The following is a 14,049-nucleotide window of genomic DNA, read 5'->3' on the forward strand; positions in this document are numbered from 1 at the left end:
CATAGTACCATTATTCTCAAAATATTCTTCGCTAACATGGGAAGTAACTGAGCATATTAGCAAAATTAAGAGAGAAAAAATTTACTATATATCCTCACTAGAAAATCTCAGTAGATTAAGGCAGCAGTATCATCTTTTTGGACTGAGGTTAAGGAGGCCAAAGTATAGAACGAAGGAAGGTAATGAGCGTGCCAGGATAGGAAAGTTCTGAGATGAAGACATCCTGGCAGCTCAAGGTCACTGTTAGTACCCCACTGCTTCAGACCAATTTCCTCCATGTGATAGCCTGAAGAAAGGTGGCCTTGCACACAGAGAACTGCCCTTGTCCATGTGCAGCCACCTTCACCTGGGCAATTCCTTGCCTTTGATCCACAGTGTGCGTGTCTCACCAGCTTCTGGGCTCTTCATCTTCCTATACCCAGCAGCTCTCCATTTATGGACCCCCCCCACCCCCAACAGCCTCTCTGAGCTATGCCAGTGTCTTGATTCACTCGGGGCTAAACCATTAGACCTCAGGAACAGTAGTGGCTATGTGTAGACACACGCCGGTATGGCATATAGGTTGTTCACAACTTGGTCTGAATACAGACTGGGTTCCTTGGTGAACTGAAGGCAACTGAGGTGACACCCTCGCCCCCTAGAGAACAGACTTATTCTCAAACACCTGCTGGACCGCACTCACAGCTGAGCTGTTTCTAAGTGCTTATATACTTTAGACAGAGGGTACATCCAGAAAGTAACGCTAGAGCGACTGCTCTACCCCAAAGAGTTGTTACAGTCCTCAGGGGGGCTCTGAGCAGGTCACTGTTTGGGCCCAGCCTACTCACCACAGAAGGTGGGCTGGCAACCCCAGAGCTGGGCACCACAAACACTAACTTCCCTGAGGAAGGTACTACATAATGTATCTTACGCACAGTCCCATGGGATGGGTAGGATGCCCAGCAGTGATGTAGGGGAAAGAAAATCCACCTCTGTGAAGAGCAAGAACTAGTCTAGAAGTGACTAGATGCCACAGCCTTGCTTGGTTGGAAGCAGAAATCAAAGATCTAAGGAGCAGAGGTTTCTCCCTGTGTGGGGGGATGGAGGGTGGGAGACCTCTCCTTGGGCACATAACCCAATCACATCCAATTCCGTGTCTGCCCCAAGTTCTTTCTCTGCCCGCCCACATTCTGTCACCCAAGAACAACGGGCAGAAGCGGTTTCCAGTCCCCACCCCTCATCTCCTTTCACTCATCACTGCACGAGGGCTCTGTTCCTGACACTGCACGTGCAGCTTGATGCTTCCGGGGTGGGGTGGAATTAAGGGGCCAGAGCACTGGCTGCCCGGAAATCAGAGCAGCAGCCAAAAACGGCCTAGAGGCCAGAGGTAGTTTTAATTATTACTGATGTGCAATTCTTCAGATAAGAACAGCTGACTGTTGAGATGTCTGACTGCTTTACCTTCTTTCAGCTTAGGAGATCTTAGGGGCAAAGTCGTCAAGGAAACATGTTTCAGAGCTTGGGCATCATGGTGGGGCTCCTTGCCAAGGTCTAGAGCCGAAAAGAAATCCGTAGTTTTCCTTTGCCAAAGGTCAGTTTCTCAGCAGCACCTCTAACCACTTCTGTGTGAGAGGGAAAAGGGATGAAGAGGGGATAAACCACAGGGCAAAGAATTAGAACGTGTTAGCAAATGCTACCATGCGGAACACTCAACTTTATTCACTTTATTTATATATTTAACAATTCTAAAGTATTTACTTCTTGTTTTGACAAAAAATGAAAAATATAGGAGCAATGACTGACTCCTCTTTAGGAGAAAAGGGTTATATGTACAGCTACGGAGAGTTACGGTTCCTCCTTTACATACAAAGGAAAATATTAAAAAAGTGCTTCATTGATCAAAAAAGGGCTAAAAGTTGCAAGCATTTATTCACACTGTACATCAGACCCAAGAAACCCGTATCATAACCTCTTGGCACCTGTCACTAGGAACTGCACAATCTTCCATTAGAACGACGTATCCCTACCTGCACGACCAGACCACACCGAGTGCGGAGAACTACACCTTGTTTCCCTAAACTCAAACTCTGAGCAACCTGCTGCTGCTGGAAGTCAGAGATGTGCGCAGATGCTCTGGGCTTTGCCTGGACTGACAGCACCAGGAAAGGCTTCTGGGCCACACCTTAATCACACTCAGGCACACACAGGAGCCACCTTCCTGAGACACAACTTGCCCTTGGCCACAGAACTGCTTCCAAAGGGGAAGGAGAGTACAGGGCAGGGTCAGAACTTAGGCTTCTCTGTGCCCTGTCACCAGTTAGCAGCTTTCAGCAGAGCCAAGCATGGCCCTTCCCCAAGAGGGAGGGCAGGCACAAAACATGGATGCCAAGATTACAAAGCACAAATCTAAACTCCTCTCCACCCTTCCCACACTCACCTCCACCACAAATATTCTTGATTTAAAGCTCTTTCTGGACCATATCAAAGCTCACTGAGGAAAGGTGCCCCAAATCTCCTCCAGGCCATGTCACTTCTCTAAGGAACCCTGCGGAGTCACCAAGTGGCCCTTCACTGCTGGCCAGCAGCCAGACACATGCCTACTCAGGCAGCCAGGAGCAGGGAAGAGGACTGCTGGGCCCCTCCTGCTGCTGCAAGAAGGGGAGGAGGAAGGCTGATTGTATGGGGACTCGCTCCCTTTTCCAGAGGCTTCTAACTCTAAAGGCTGATTCTACCCTCAAGGGGGAGATCCATGATTTGTTTGGCTTGGGAAAGGGGGATTTTTGGAACCCTGAGTCTGGATTTCCCTGTGCTGGCCGAGGAAGAGACATTGTTTGGGGGACAAGGCTCTGCAAGAGGGACCCAGGAGTGCCTGGGCTCAGGGCAGGCTTTGGCCTTGGCCACTGCATTCTGGCCAGTCTGCATTCTTATGCCTGAGGATGGGAAGCACTACAGAGCCTGGCCCAGGGCGGCAGCCCCCTGACAGAGCCCTAGACAATCTGGGTCAAGTTAAAAACAGAATCCCAAAGGGGACAACATGCTGGTGACCCATTCCCAGCCCCTCACCTGGCTTGAAGGAGCATATACCTTCCTTTCCCAAAGGGGGGTCTAAGGAGTGCCATTTACCATGTACCCCCCTCCCTCCAAATGTCAATCCCAGTTATCTGTGAGGTGGGGCTGGCCCAGCCCCTCTCAGGAGGGAGAGGGCACCAGGCAGTGCTCTTAGGGAAGTTGCTTCCAGCCTCCCCAACAGCGAAGGTTTCCCGAACAGCTCTGATGTGGCGGTGGCGTGAGAATGGTCACAAATGTTAGCACTGGCTTTCTTCCCAGCTCACTGTCTCAGATCTCCACTCCTGGCTCTGACCAGCCTCCTCCCACCCAGAAGAACCAACCAAGCCATCCCTCAGCGTCACCTGACAGCAGGCGGCTCAGCTGTTACAGAGGGCCTGGCATCCTCTGGTCTTCCATCCCAAAAAAAAAAAAAAATTAAGACAACCAAGGGACTTTTTTGTTTTCTGAAGGCAGAGAGGAAGGATGGAAAGGGTAGGGCGTGGTGGGGGTGAGGGACAGGAAAAGAAAAGTCAGTCTACAATCCAGTGGTACATCCCAAATTTCTGTCACTCCGTACAGGTAGTTCCATGCCCCCACTCCAAGTGCACGGGCTCTCGGTCTGCCCAGGCTGTGTGGACCTGTCAGAGGAATAGCATCTTGGCCTCTGCCCACCCCAGGTCACTGAGCTTCAGTTTGAAGTGGCAGCAATGGGCTTATCCAGTTCAAGGTCAATGCTGGAGCTTGTGGGATGTAGGCTGCTATAGCAAGACTTGCACACTCGACTGGGTTCAAAGAGCTGCTGGCTGGGCACCGGAACCTTCTGGTTACAACAACTGGAGCAGAATACGTTCCCACAATTCCTTGAAATGGGAAGAAGAAATAAAACAGTGTTAGTTTCAGCTAGTAGATATGGGATGGGGAAACCAACTTCAGAAGGCAGACTTGGCTGTGTGTAATCTGGATGTGCTGGAGACTTCTCTGAGATCAAACACTTTCATTTCTCTAGCCCAGGAACAAAGTGAGCGGGGAGGGCATCCCTACCTAGCAGAATCACATGCCACTTTCGCTCCAGGGCCAAAGATACTTGGCTGCCTCACCACTATGACTCGAGGTGTCCAGGTATACAGGAGGATGCTGCTCAAGAGAGATCTGTGAGAACAAATGGACCCAATAATGGGTAAGTCTCGATCCAAGAAAACCCAGTGGCCACATCCACCTGGGCAATGGCTTCTGTGTAGCTTGTGATCACTGAGAGGCCAGAGTCAAATGGAGCTGCCTTCAGGCCCTTCAGACGAGAGAAACAACTATTAAGCCCAGCTGGGGAATGAGGAGCCTTGCCCAGGGGCCACTTTCCCAGGGGCTCAGAGGCAGCAACATGAAGGGTAGACTGCTGCCATCTTGGATTGCTCTGCCAGCAGCATGCAAAGCCAGGAGACAAGCAGCCCATGATGCATGCTCAGAGTGGAGAGAGGTGGAAGGGGACAAGAGCACAGATGAACACACGTGCGCACACATACCCCTTATTAGATAGGTGTCAGTCAATTATGGCTCACTCCCTTGCCTCATGCATCTCCAGGGAAAATCAGAGCTCTTCCATAAGGCCTGACTACACCCAGGGCCCAGGCCTCCCTCTCCCCCTCCCCTGGAAGTCCAGCTCTGATGCATCTGTGCCACACAGGTCTGTACACCCAGACAGTTGCCGGTCACAGCTAACAAGAAAGGGAAGTGGCAGAGGATGAGTTTCTGCCCACCTTACAACCCTACCTTTGCTGGGCCCGAAAATACAAATCAATCCCAACGAGCCCAAGAACAAGAAACTCCCAAGGAGCCTGACAAGCTCACTAAAGACTAGGGGGAAGGCAGCTCAAAGGAAACCCTCCTTCTTAGCCAGCATCACTTGCTACCTTCATTTACATTCCTCAGAATGCAAACCTACTGCTGGATTAAGGGCCACTTAGGCACAGAAGGAGAGAATACTGAAGACCATTTGGGGACAAAAGAAATACTGCAAAAGGTGGGACACAGTGCAAGGGAAGGACAGAGAACTGAAACAAAATCACAACTCTGTTTCTAAAAAGCATGAGTCAGCAAGAACCATGGTTACACAGAAAAAATCCTGAATGTTTACATTTATTTAACATCCCTGCTGGAGTTCAGCTGAAAAGGCTGGCATGAATGTGATCAGTTAAGCTTTTCTGACTTCTTTCAGGGGATCCTGAAAGACCCTAAATGGAGTCTTCATGCTAAAACAATTATCTGGAAAGATCACCTCTGTTCAGTCCTGGTCTCTTAAAAAAAAAAAAAAAATAAGGAGCAGTGATGCCATTTGACCTGAAAGTTACTAGCATCATTCTGGCATCTGGCATCCAAAAACAGCTCTGACAACCCAGCTGGCTCCCACATGAGACCAGCCCCTGCTGAAACACTGTTTTTTGTCACAAACAAGATGGTCTGGCTGATCTTTGTGGTGAGGAGGGGAGGACATGGCTGCAGCCTGACACCCTCAACGGTCTCCTCAGTAAGCTGCTTTCGGTCCCCCCATGCCCACCTGCCTGCCTGTGGACACTAGCCCAGGCTTCACCCCAGTGAGTGCAGAGAGGGGGGAATGACAGCGTTAGTGTGAAGTTATTGTAGATGTACAGACATCACAGATAGGTTGTAGCATATGCTCACCACGTTTGATCAACACGGTCAGCGTCCCTGCAAGGAGGGGAGAAAGAGCTCAGGAGAAGCCAACCAACGATATTCGGGCATGGGGTGCAGGGTGGGAGATATATGGTCCCAGAAGCATCATAACTAGGCAAAGAAGTTGTTCCATTTTCAATCCAGGTTCACCCACGTGGGTGAGCCATGGCATGACTCAGATAAACGTCTTGTCCCAAGAACACTGAACATCCGCCAGGCAGTTGCCATCCCAGCTGGGGCAAAGCATCCCTAGTAACTCACTACTCCAATCCAGAAGGAAAAAGAAGTCAGGAGCATTAAGGATTGGAAGACTCTGTCCTTAGCTGTCCCTACTGCTCCCCGCAGCTACAGCTGCTCACCAATGGCACAAGGTAAAACAAGTTTACAGTCAGGAAGCAGGGAAAGGGAGTAGGAAAATGAAGTTCCCTGCCTATAGCAAAAGAACTATTTTTGCTCATGGCAGCCATGTTGAATGGGAAGAAACTTTAAGCTGGAAATAAGAAATGGTGGTTCCAGTGGTGGCTGTCACTCTACCAATCTGGGAAACAAAACAAAAAAGGCTATCATTTGCACAGTTTAAAATTTAATAGTGATCATCCTGAATTGGAACAAAGATATCAAATGCAGTTATGCAAACACTAATTTTGGAGGCCCAGAAGATCAGACCCTAGGGGTCTGCTCAGACAGAACACCGCCAGCCAGATGCTCACAACCCTCCACTCTGCAGGCTCTGTGGGCCAAACTTTAGCCTCCATACCCAGCCCACCCTACCACACTCCCCAATGGCACCTGCAGTGGTGCTTCCTGCTGGCGAGCCAGAAGGCACTGTCACACGAATAGCAGTGGGCAGCCAGGTGGTCAGGGAGCCAACGGGTCATCTGCAAAACACATGGGACCAGGTTAGTGACAGGAGATGAGCCATACAGCTGGAGCCAGCAGAGCCATGCTGGGGCAGCAAGAGTCACAAGGACCACATCAGCTCCAGTGGCACCAGCCCAGCAGGTTGATGTCAACAGTACAAGAAAGGCGTCCAAATCGTTTCCCTGGAGGGGACTCCAATCTCCCCTGAGATAAGATGGCAGGCAGCAGCACCCTGGGTCACTGTGAGAGCTGGCAAAGCTCCAGTTCATAGAGGCAAGGAAGAGGGAGAACAGCTTGCTGAGTCTCCCTGGCTTAGAAATTCTAAGTTTGATGTGGGTTCACAGAAACTGAGATGCCAAAGGCTCCAGGCTAACCGTGCTAGGAGGTTCTTCCTTGGCCAGGGCATGGGGCAGGGATAGGGGTGGAGAAGAACCACAAAATGTTAATAGTTGCATACACGGCACTCAGAGCAGGGGCTGAGCCTGTACCTCTGTGTCCTGTTTATCCACCTGTTCCCAGCTGGCTTCAGAGAAAATCTCTGTGCTGCAGCGAGACAAACAGCTCTGATCCAGAATGCTTTCCGAGTCGGGGATTGAAGTCTGTTGGCAAACAAACACAGCTGAACAGAATGAACCTGGTCTCCTCCCAGAAGAAGAAAGGGCTTGGTAAAGGAGGGAACACTGAGGACTCTGGGTGGGCCTGAGTGATAGAGCTGCCAAATCTGCAGATGCATCGGCCATCAAGAACTGGGCCAGACAGGGACAGAGATGAGGCTGGGCTCAGCTGGGAGAGGGACACATGGGTTATGTGCAGTGACTGTACACAGTGACTGTGGAGTAGAAAGATAGGCCTTAAGATTCTAGAAAGTAAGTGAGAGAAAAGTGACCAAAATGGAATGGGAACTCTAGAGTATCAGCTGCTCTAGTGCACCTGTCAATCCAACCCCACCACTTAGTTAAAGCTGAGTGCTTTGGGCATGCCCTCCTTTCTCGGGAAGACTCTTTGGGAACATGAAAAACCATCATTAGCATGAAGGAAAAGCCAAGAAGTCACTCTGAATTGAAAGTCATTGGATGTGCCCGCCTTTAATGTACGCTGACCACTTCAGAGCCATGCTCACACTTACACTTCAGCCTACCGAGTCAGACCCGCCCAGAAGCACCTCCTTGAGAACCTCCCCTCTGGTATCCCCATTTCTAGCCACCAAGACCCATCAGTGCTAAATCCTCAACAGTGCTAGAAACCAATCCCTTCTCTCCACTTTTACTGCCAGCACCTGCCTTGGGGTGGGTACAAATAGTTGTTTAAGGAGAATTAAACCATGCTGGGCATGGTGGCTCACATCTGTAATCCCAGCACTTGAGACAGAGACAGAGACAAAGACAGAGAGAAAGAGAAGTAAACCTTTCAAAGCTACAGCCCATGTCTGCGAGGGCTAATACTTTATTAGCTACTAAGGTAGGACAGGAACTACAATTTGATAGGAATACTTGGCATTGCCCTACAAATGTCATTCTGCCCAGGAGTTCAAGCCTTTCAGAAGACACGTGATCCTCTCTCTGAAGAGATTTGATCAATCATGTAGTGAATGCTAACTCTCTTCTTTTCTTTCTCTAACTGCCCGAGAGGACATCTGTGGAAAGTAGGCAAAGCAGAAAAGCAGCGGCAAGCTGCCATTTACATGGCTGAGGCTGATCTCCAGCCTCTCTCCATGGGGCTACTCTGGACTTTCCCAATCCTTTTAGAAATCTGTACCAATCACCATGCACTCAGCACAAAAGGTGCCTGGCCTCAGTGTGCCCTGTCTCCTCAGGCAGCTATGGAGGAACCACAGCCTACTCACCACTTCATCCCCAAAGTCCCCATTAAAGCGCAGGGAGCTGGTCAGGTACTGGCTCTCCAGGCGACTCTTCAGCTCCTGAACTTGTTTCTTCAAGGTCTCCACTTCCTGCTGGTGGCCCGACTCAATCTGACGCAGGCGCTGTTGGATCGTGTCCGTGTACACAGGCATGCCGTCATCGTCCAGGTGGCTGCGGGAAGGCTGGTCGGGGCTACCACTTGCAGACGGCCTTCCAGAGTGGCTGTGCAGCCACTTGTGGTGCAAGTTCCTTGAGTGTAAGTGGGCAGAGCTAAAGCTTGTAGCAGATAGCTGGCGGCTGAGCGAGTCCTTGTTCCTACCAGCCTCCCCACTGGCGCAGTGCCCGTTGGGTGCGGGGTACTTCTGGAGGGTGCTAAGCCTTGGAGGCTGCTCTGAGGCCTGGTTTTCAGTCTCTGGGGCACCGTTGCACACAAGTCCCTCTTTACATTCGGCTAAAGGCAAGGCACAAGGGGAACGTGTTGGACTGAGAGTGCTGCCAGGGGATGTCCTGTGCACCAGAGACTCCACCTGGGGCCTCTCGACCAGGCTCCTCTCTGAAGGCCTGGGCTCCACGGTTTGGGGAAGCACGTCCTTGCTACTGAACCTGCCAGTGTTCACCAGACAAGGTCTATGGTGGCCTTGAGGCCCACTTTCTGACTTCACCTTATCGTCCATTAACATGTCCATGGAACTGTCCGGGTTTGGTCCTCTGGTCTCAAATGGGACTGGGGAAGGAAGAGAATGTGACTGTGAGGTATCATAGCCAACGTTTTCATCTGTTGGGACTAGAAGGACTTTTTCTTCGTTATCCTCTGCCATCTCTCCTGTTGGAAGCTGCTCCACAGGGACCTCCTGGGAATTCTCTCCGCTGGGTGGGGCCTGGAGAGAACTGGGGAGAACACTGTGCCCACCCTGCTGTTCAGGAATACCCTGTGAGAACAGAGACAGGCTTGGGCCTGGATTGCTCTTCAGAGTGGCACCACTCAGTTCTGGGTCTTGGTGAAGTCCCATGGCTAAGCCCTCGGGCGTCTTTCTCCTGCTCTCCTTTGCTAAGAGGGCCTCCTCTTTCACTTCCTGCATCTCGGTGCTCCCCCTGTGGGCAGGCTCCTCTACCCCACTCTCCTCTTTGGTGGCTTCTTGCAAAATGTTCTCCATCTGCCCCTCGGCCACTCCAGCTGCAACAGACAGCTCTGCGCCCCCCAGCACTCTGGTAGGCTTCCCTAGGCTGTCAGCTGCAAGAGGTTCCTCTCCAGGGCCAGCCAGGCTGCTCAGTTCTAGTGAGCGCCGGTGCTCCTGCCACTTCTCATTCAGGCTAGGGTCACTGCTGCGCCGGCTGGGCAGAGGCACTGTGTTGTCGCAGGCTATGGTCAGATTGTCAAATGATCTGGTCTTTGGTAGCCTAAAAGAAAGCAGTTTGGGTGAAATGAGAATCTCAGAGACTATTTCAGAGGGAAGTAGGAGATGAGAGGTTTTAACGGGCTATTGTTTCATAATTGGGCACATTATAGCTACTCATGGAACTGTGGCATCCCTGGAGTGAGGCTCAGACTGCTAGAGCAGCAAAGCTGAGTCCTCCTCCTGGTCTGCAGATTTCCTCACACCGCCCTCACTCCATGCCCCAAACATACAAATAAGCTAACAGCAATGCTATTTTTAAAAAGATATTCTTCATGATGCTGCTGTGTTTCTCAGCTGGTGGCAAAGTAGCATTGTTGATTTTTTGATATTATAGTATTTTAAATTAATGTATTATCTATCAATCTGAATTTAATAAAGCTAATTCACAAGTGGCAAAGCCAAATTCTCTATCATTTGACTGCATTTGCCTTTCAAGCCTCAGATGACTAATCACGGCAAGGAAGGAGGAGCACAGAGCAGAGGGTGAAACAAAAACCAGGGGGTCATGGAGAACCCAGACAATTTGTTCCGTAACTGAGAAACTGCTCGGTGCATGCAAAAGGAAGGAAGGAACAGGGCCCAGCTCACTTCCACAAACAAGGCCTTACAGTTTCATAGCCCAGAAATCATTATAACTTCCCTGAAAAAACTGCAGAGATCTAAGAAAGACATTGTAGAGCTAGACAATGGCATGATCTCTGGTGGTTCCTGGGCACGTCCCAACATAGGAATATACCCAAACACGATGTCAGGCCTGTGGCATGACCCCTGGGCTCACCGGCTCAAGGGGGGATCATCAGGGCTGGTGCCTGGGGCTGGGTAGGGTGCACAGCTGTCGTCCACGGGGGTGGACGGGGACGGGCAGGGCAGGTACACCGCACTCCACAGCATCAGGTTACGCACGTGGCACACAGGGTACAGAACCTGAGGAGAGAGGGGAGGACGCAGGTTTAAACATGTCCCAATAAGTCTTCTAGAAATGTCTGGAAATGAAGATCAAGAATGAGCACTCAGCTGGAACACCCAACAGGGCTAGCAGGGTTTCCACAAAGAGGCAGCATCTATGGATGCAGGTCTATTTCGCAAGATGACCAATACAGGACTAGGGATTATACATGGCAACATTTTTCACCTCAGAGCCCCTTGTGGGCATGAGTATCTAAAGGATTTTTTAAGGATTTCTTTCTCATTAACTGTTTCTCAGGTCACCTTTTTGGAAGGAATGACTTTTATCAGCTTGATTTGTTGCTTTCACTGCATAAGAAAGCGAGTCATTCTGTTAGTGATTGTCTGTTCATCTGATACAAAAGCTTGGCTTCAGTAGACACTGTCAAACCTGTTTTATAGGATCATTTAAATTAATCATATGAAAAGGAGGAAATCTTCTTCCTGTACTGTTATTTCCCCAGCAGGCACAGTGAAGGAGAGAGAGAAAAGCAGTTAGCTTGTATCTTTTTTTTTTTTTTTTGACTACTTAAATGTAATGAGAAGAATATTAATAGTCCAGCAAAGCAATATAACCTCTAATTAGCCTCCTTCTGACTTCTTTAGGGTCTAAGGTACATTCTGACAAAGGGAACATCATCATGTCTTGACACACAGATGTACGTGCCTCCTTTTCTCTGCTTAACAGAAGGTTCCTTTGGGGAACAAAGTCTTAAGAGGCTTGCCAGATCTCCATGTGAGCAGAGACTCACAAAAACATACATGCCATGTCACACACAGTTTCCTGCTCTCAGACAGAAGCTGCAGTGGGTATCATTGCCTGTTGACAAAGGGAGGGTACTATGGGCCTGGAGGGAGCTCCTTCTGAGCTACCAGTGGCATCCAGGAAGCAACTTAACTGCCTCTTCCACCCATTAGACAGAAAATGCTGGAAATAAGCTCTGGAGGTGGTGTTGGAAAAGATTCGGGTTTAGGGTGGCAAAGTAGAGATGTATTTTAAACCAAACCACCAGGAAGCAGGCCTTTCTCAGGACAGAACGGCAGAGAAAGAATGGCACCAACCCACCTAGAGACAGCACAGATGCCTTCACACAGTCACTACTCAGAAAGGCTCCCATATGTGCCCCAGCCCCAAATTCCTTCCGATCACAGAGGAAAGGCTGATGGATACGTACGGCTTCTGACTGAGAGGAGTACAGGAGGTTTCTGAAAGCCTTATTGCCTGCCCGAAGAAGCGACCACACAGAACACGTCCGTTCCTGAGTATGCTTTTCCCCTCTCTCCTTGGCGTTGTTGCACAGGAATGTTCCAAAGAGGCAGGAATAGGTATGCTGCACCAGTTTCACCTATGGGAGTCCAATCAGGCAAAAATTAAGCAATAGGGCATGCATTTTCTGAGAGAAGGTCAGCCCAGCTGAGTCACCCTATCCTGACATCCCTGAGAGCATTCGGCTCACCATGTCACATTGGGGGAGCCCAATAAGCCACTCAACAGCCGCCTCCTCACACCACCAATTCTAGGGCCTGACCCCAACCCCCATCCAAAGACAGATTGTTGGCACCCCCACTCATCTTAGCTTTCCTGGTAAACAGTCTGAGATTCTGAGTTAACAGGCACTCTCTCAAGTGATAAAGCATATGAACTGAGCACAGGAGCAGGTCTGGGTACAACTCATGTCTGAGCTGAGAGCACACCTGTAAAACTACTTGTTCATTCAACAAATCATTACTGAGCATTTCACACGCCCCAGACATGACTATGGGTGCTAGCTATGCAGCAGTAATTGGCCGGCGCTTCTGCCTTGATGGAGCCTGCTCTAGTTGTAGGTCAAGGGTGACCAGTGCGATGGTGTACAACAAGGCAGGGTGAGAGGAAGAGGGCAGGTGTGGGGCAGTATGGGAAGTCCTCACTGGCTGAGACCTGATGGAAGTGAGAGCAGGTATATGGGCATCTGGGGGAAGTGCTCTAGGAAAAGGCAACCTCACGCACACATGCTTGTGATTTTGAGTAACAGCAAGGAGGCCAGAGTGACTAAAGGAGATTGCACAAGGGGAGAATGGTGGGAAATGAGCCTAGATGGGTAATTCTAGGAGGGCCCTGTAGGCCATTTTAAGGACTTTGGCTCTTACTCTGTGTGAAATGTAAAGTCACCAGAGATTTTTGAACAGAGGAATGACACTGTCGGTCTTATGTTTTAGAAGGGACTCGCTGGGTTGACTCTCTGGAATTAGGGGAGGAGATGATGGTGGCTTAGACCAGTGTGGCATCAGTAGAGGTGGCAATAAGTAATCAGGTTTTAGATATATTTTGAAATCAGAGCTGCAGAAATCTGATAGACTGAATGTGGAATATAAAAGAGATGAGGATAGCATAAAGGTTTATTGCCCTAAACAAACGGAAGGATGCAGTTGCCATATGGTGAAAGGGAAAACTTCTGGAAGATCAGGTTTGGGGTAAGGGAGATACAGAGATCAAGAATAAAGTTTTGAACCTATTAAGTTTGAAATACCATTAAGACATCCAAATGGAGACACTGAGTAGTCACATAGTTGGATATGTGAGTCTGCAGTTAAGTGGAGAGGTCTGAGCTGAAGGTGTATAAATGTGGGACTCATCAGCATATAGAAGGCAATTAAAGCCACTAGACTGGATGAGAACTTTAGAGAGGAAGCACAGATGAGAAGCAGCATGGAGGCTGAGCTGTGGGGCATTCCAACATTCAAAACTGGGGAGATTAGCATGAATTACCAAAAAGGACAGAAAGGACTAGCCAGCAAGGTAAGAGGAGACTAAGAGCAAGGAAGTGCTAGAAGGTAACTGAAGAAAGCATTTCAAGAAAGAAGCAGTTAAACTGTGCCATATAGTAACGATAGATCAAAGATGAAGACTGAGAACTGACCACTGGATTGGCAACGTGAAGATCACAGGTCACCAGTCGCCTTAACAAGAACAGCTTTGGTAAAGTGGTGGGGTGAATGCCTGATTGGAGTGAATTTAAGAGAGAATGGAAAGAGAGGAATTTGAGATAGCAAGGGTGAAAGACTTGAGGAGCTCTGTTTTAAAGGGGAACAGAGAAATGGGATGATATCTAGAGGGGAATTCTGGACCAAGAAAGGGTTTTGATAAGATGGGAGACACTACACCACATATGTATGCTGATGGTCGCAGTATGAGAGGGAGGGAAGCACGCTGATGCAGAAGGCAGAGAAAAGAAATGCTGGAGCCAGTCAGTGGAACAGATGAGAAAGGATGGGAGCCGATGTACTGGCAGACA

At 49.5% G+C, this 14,049-nt stretch overlaps 1 protein-coding gene across 1 annotated transcript in view; it reads right to left on the bottom strand.

The window, feature by feature from the left end:
- Nucleotides 1–1,673: 1,673 nt before the first annotated feature.
- The window catches only part of MTMR3 (myotubularin related protein 3), a 129,138-nt gene continuing 116,762 nt past the window's right edge, over nt 1,674–14,049 (bottom strand). The window contains exons 14-19 of the mRNA XM_012644153.1: nt 11,950–12,120; nt 10,608–10,753; nt 8,417–9,830; nt 7,062–7,172; nt 6,502–6,590; nt 1,674–3,887 (exon numbers count right to left, since the gene is read on the bottom strand). Coding sequence (XP_012499607.1) covers nt 3,716–3,887; nt 6,502–6,590; nt 7,062–7,172; nt 8,417–9,830; nt 10,608–10,753; nt 11,950–12,120 — 2,103 coding nt within the window. The 3' untranslated portion in view covers nt 1,674–3,715. The remainder of the gene's footprint in view (nt 3,888–6,501; nt 6,591–7,061; nt 7,173–8,416; nt 9,831–10,607; nt 10,754–11,949; nt 12,121–14,049) is intronic.

The sequence above is a fragment of the Propithecus coquereli genome, unplaced genomic scaffold (genome assembly GCF_000956105.1).
Source record: "Propithecus coquereli isolate 6110/MARCELLA unplaced genomic scaffold, Pcoq_1.0 Scaffold206, whole genome shotgun sequence".
Taxonomy (NCBI): domain Eukaryota; kingdom Metazoa; phylum Chordata; class Mammalia; order Primates; family Indriidae; genus Propithecus; species Propithecus coquereli.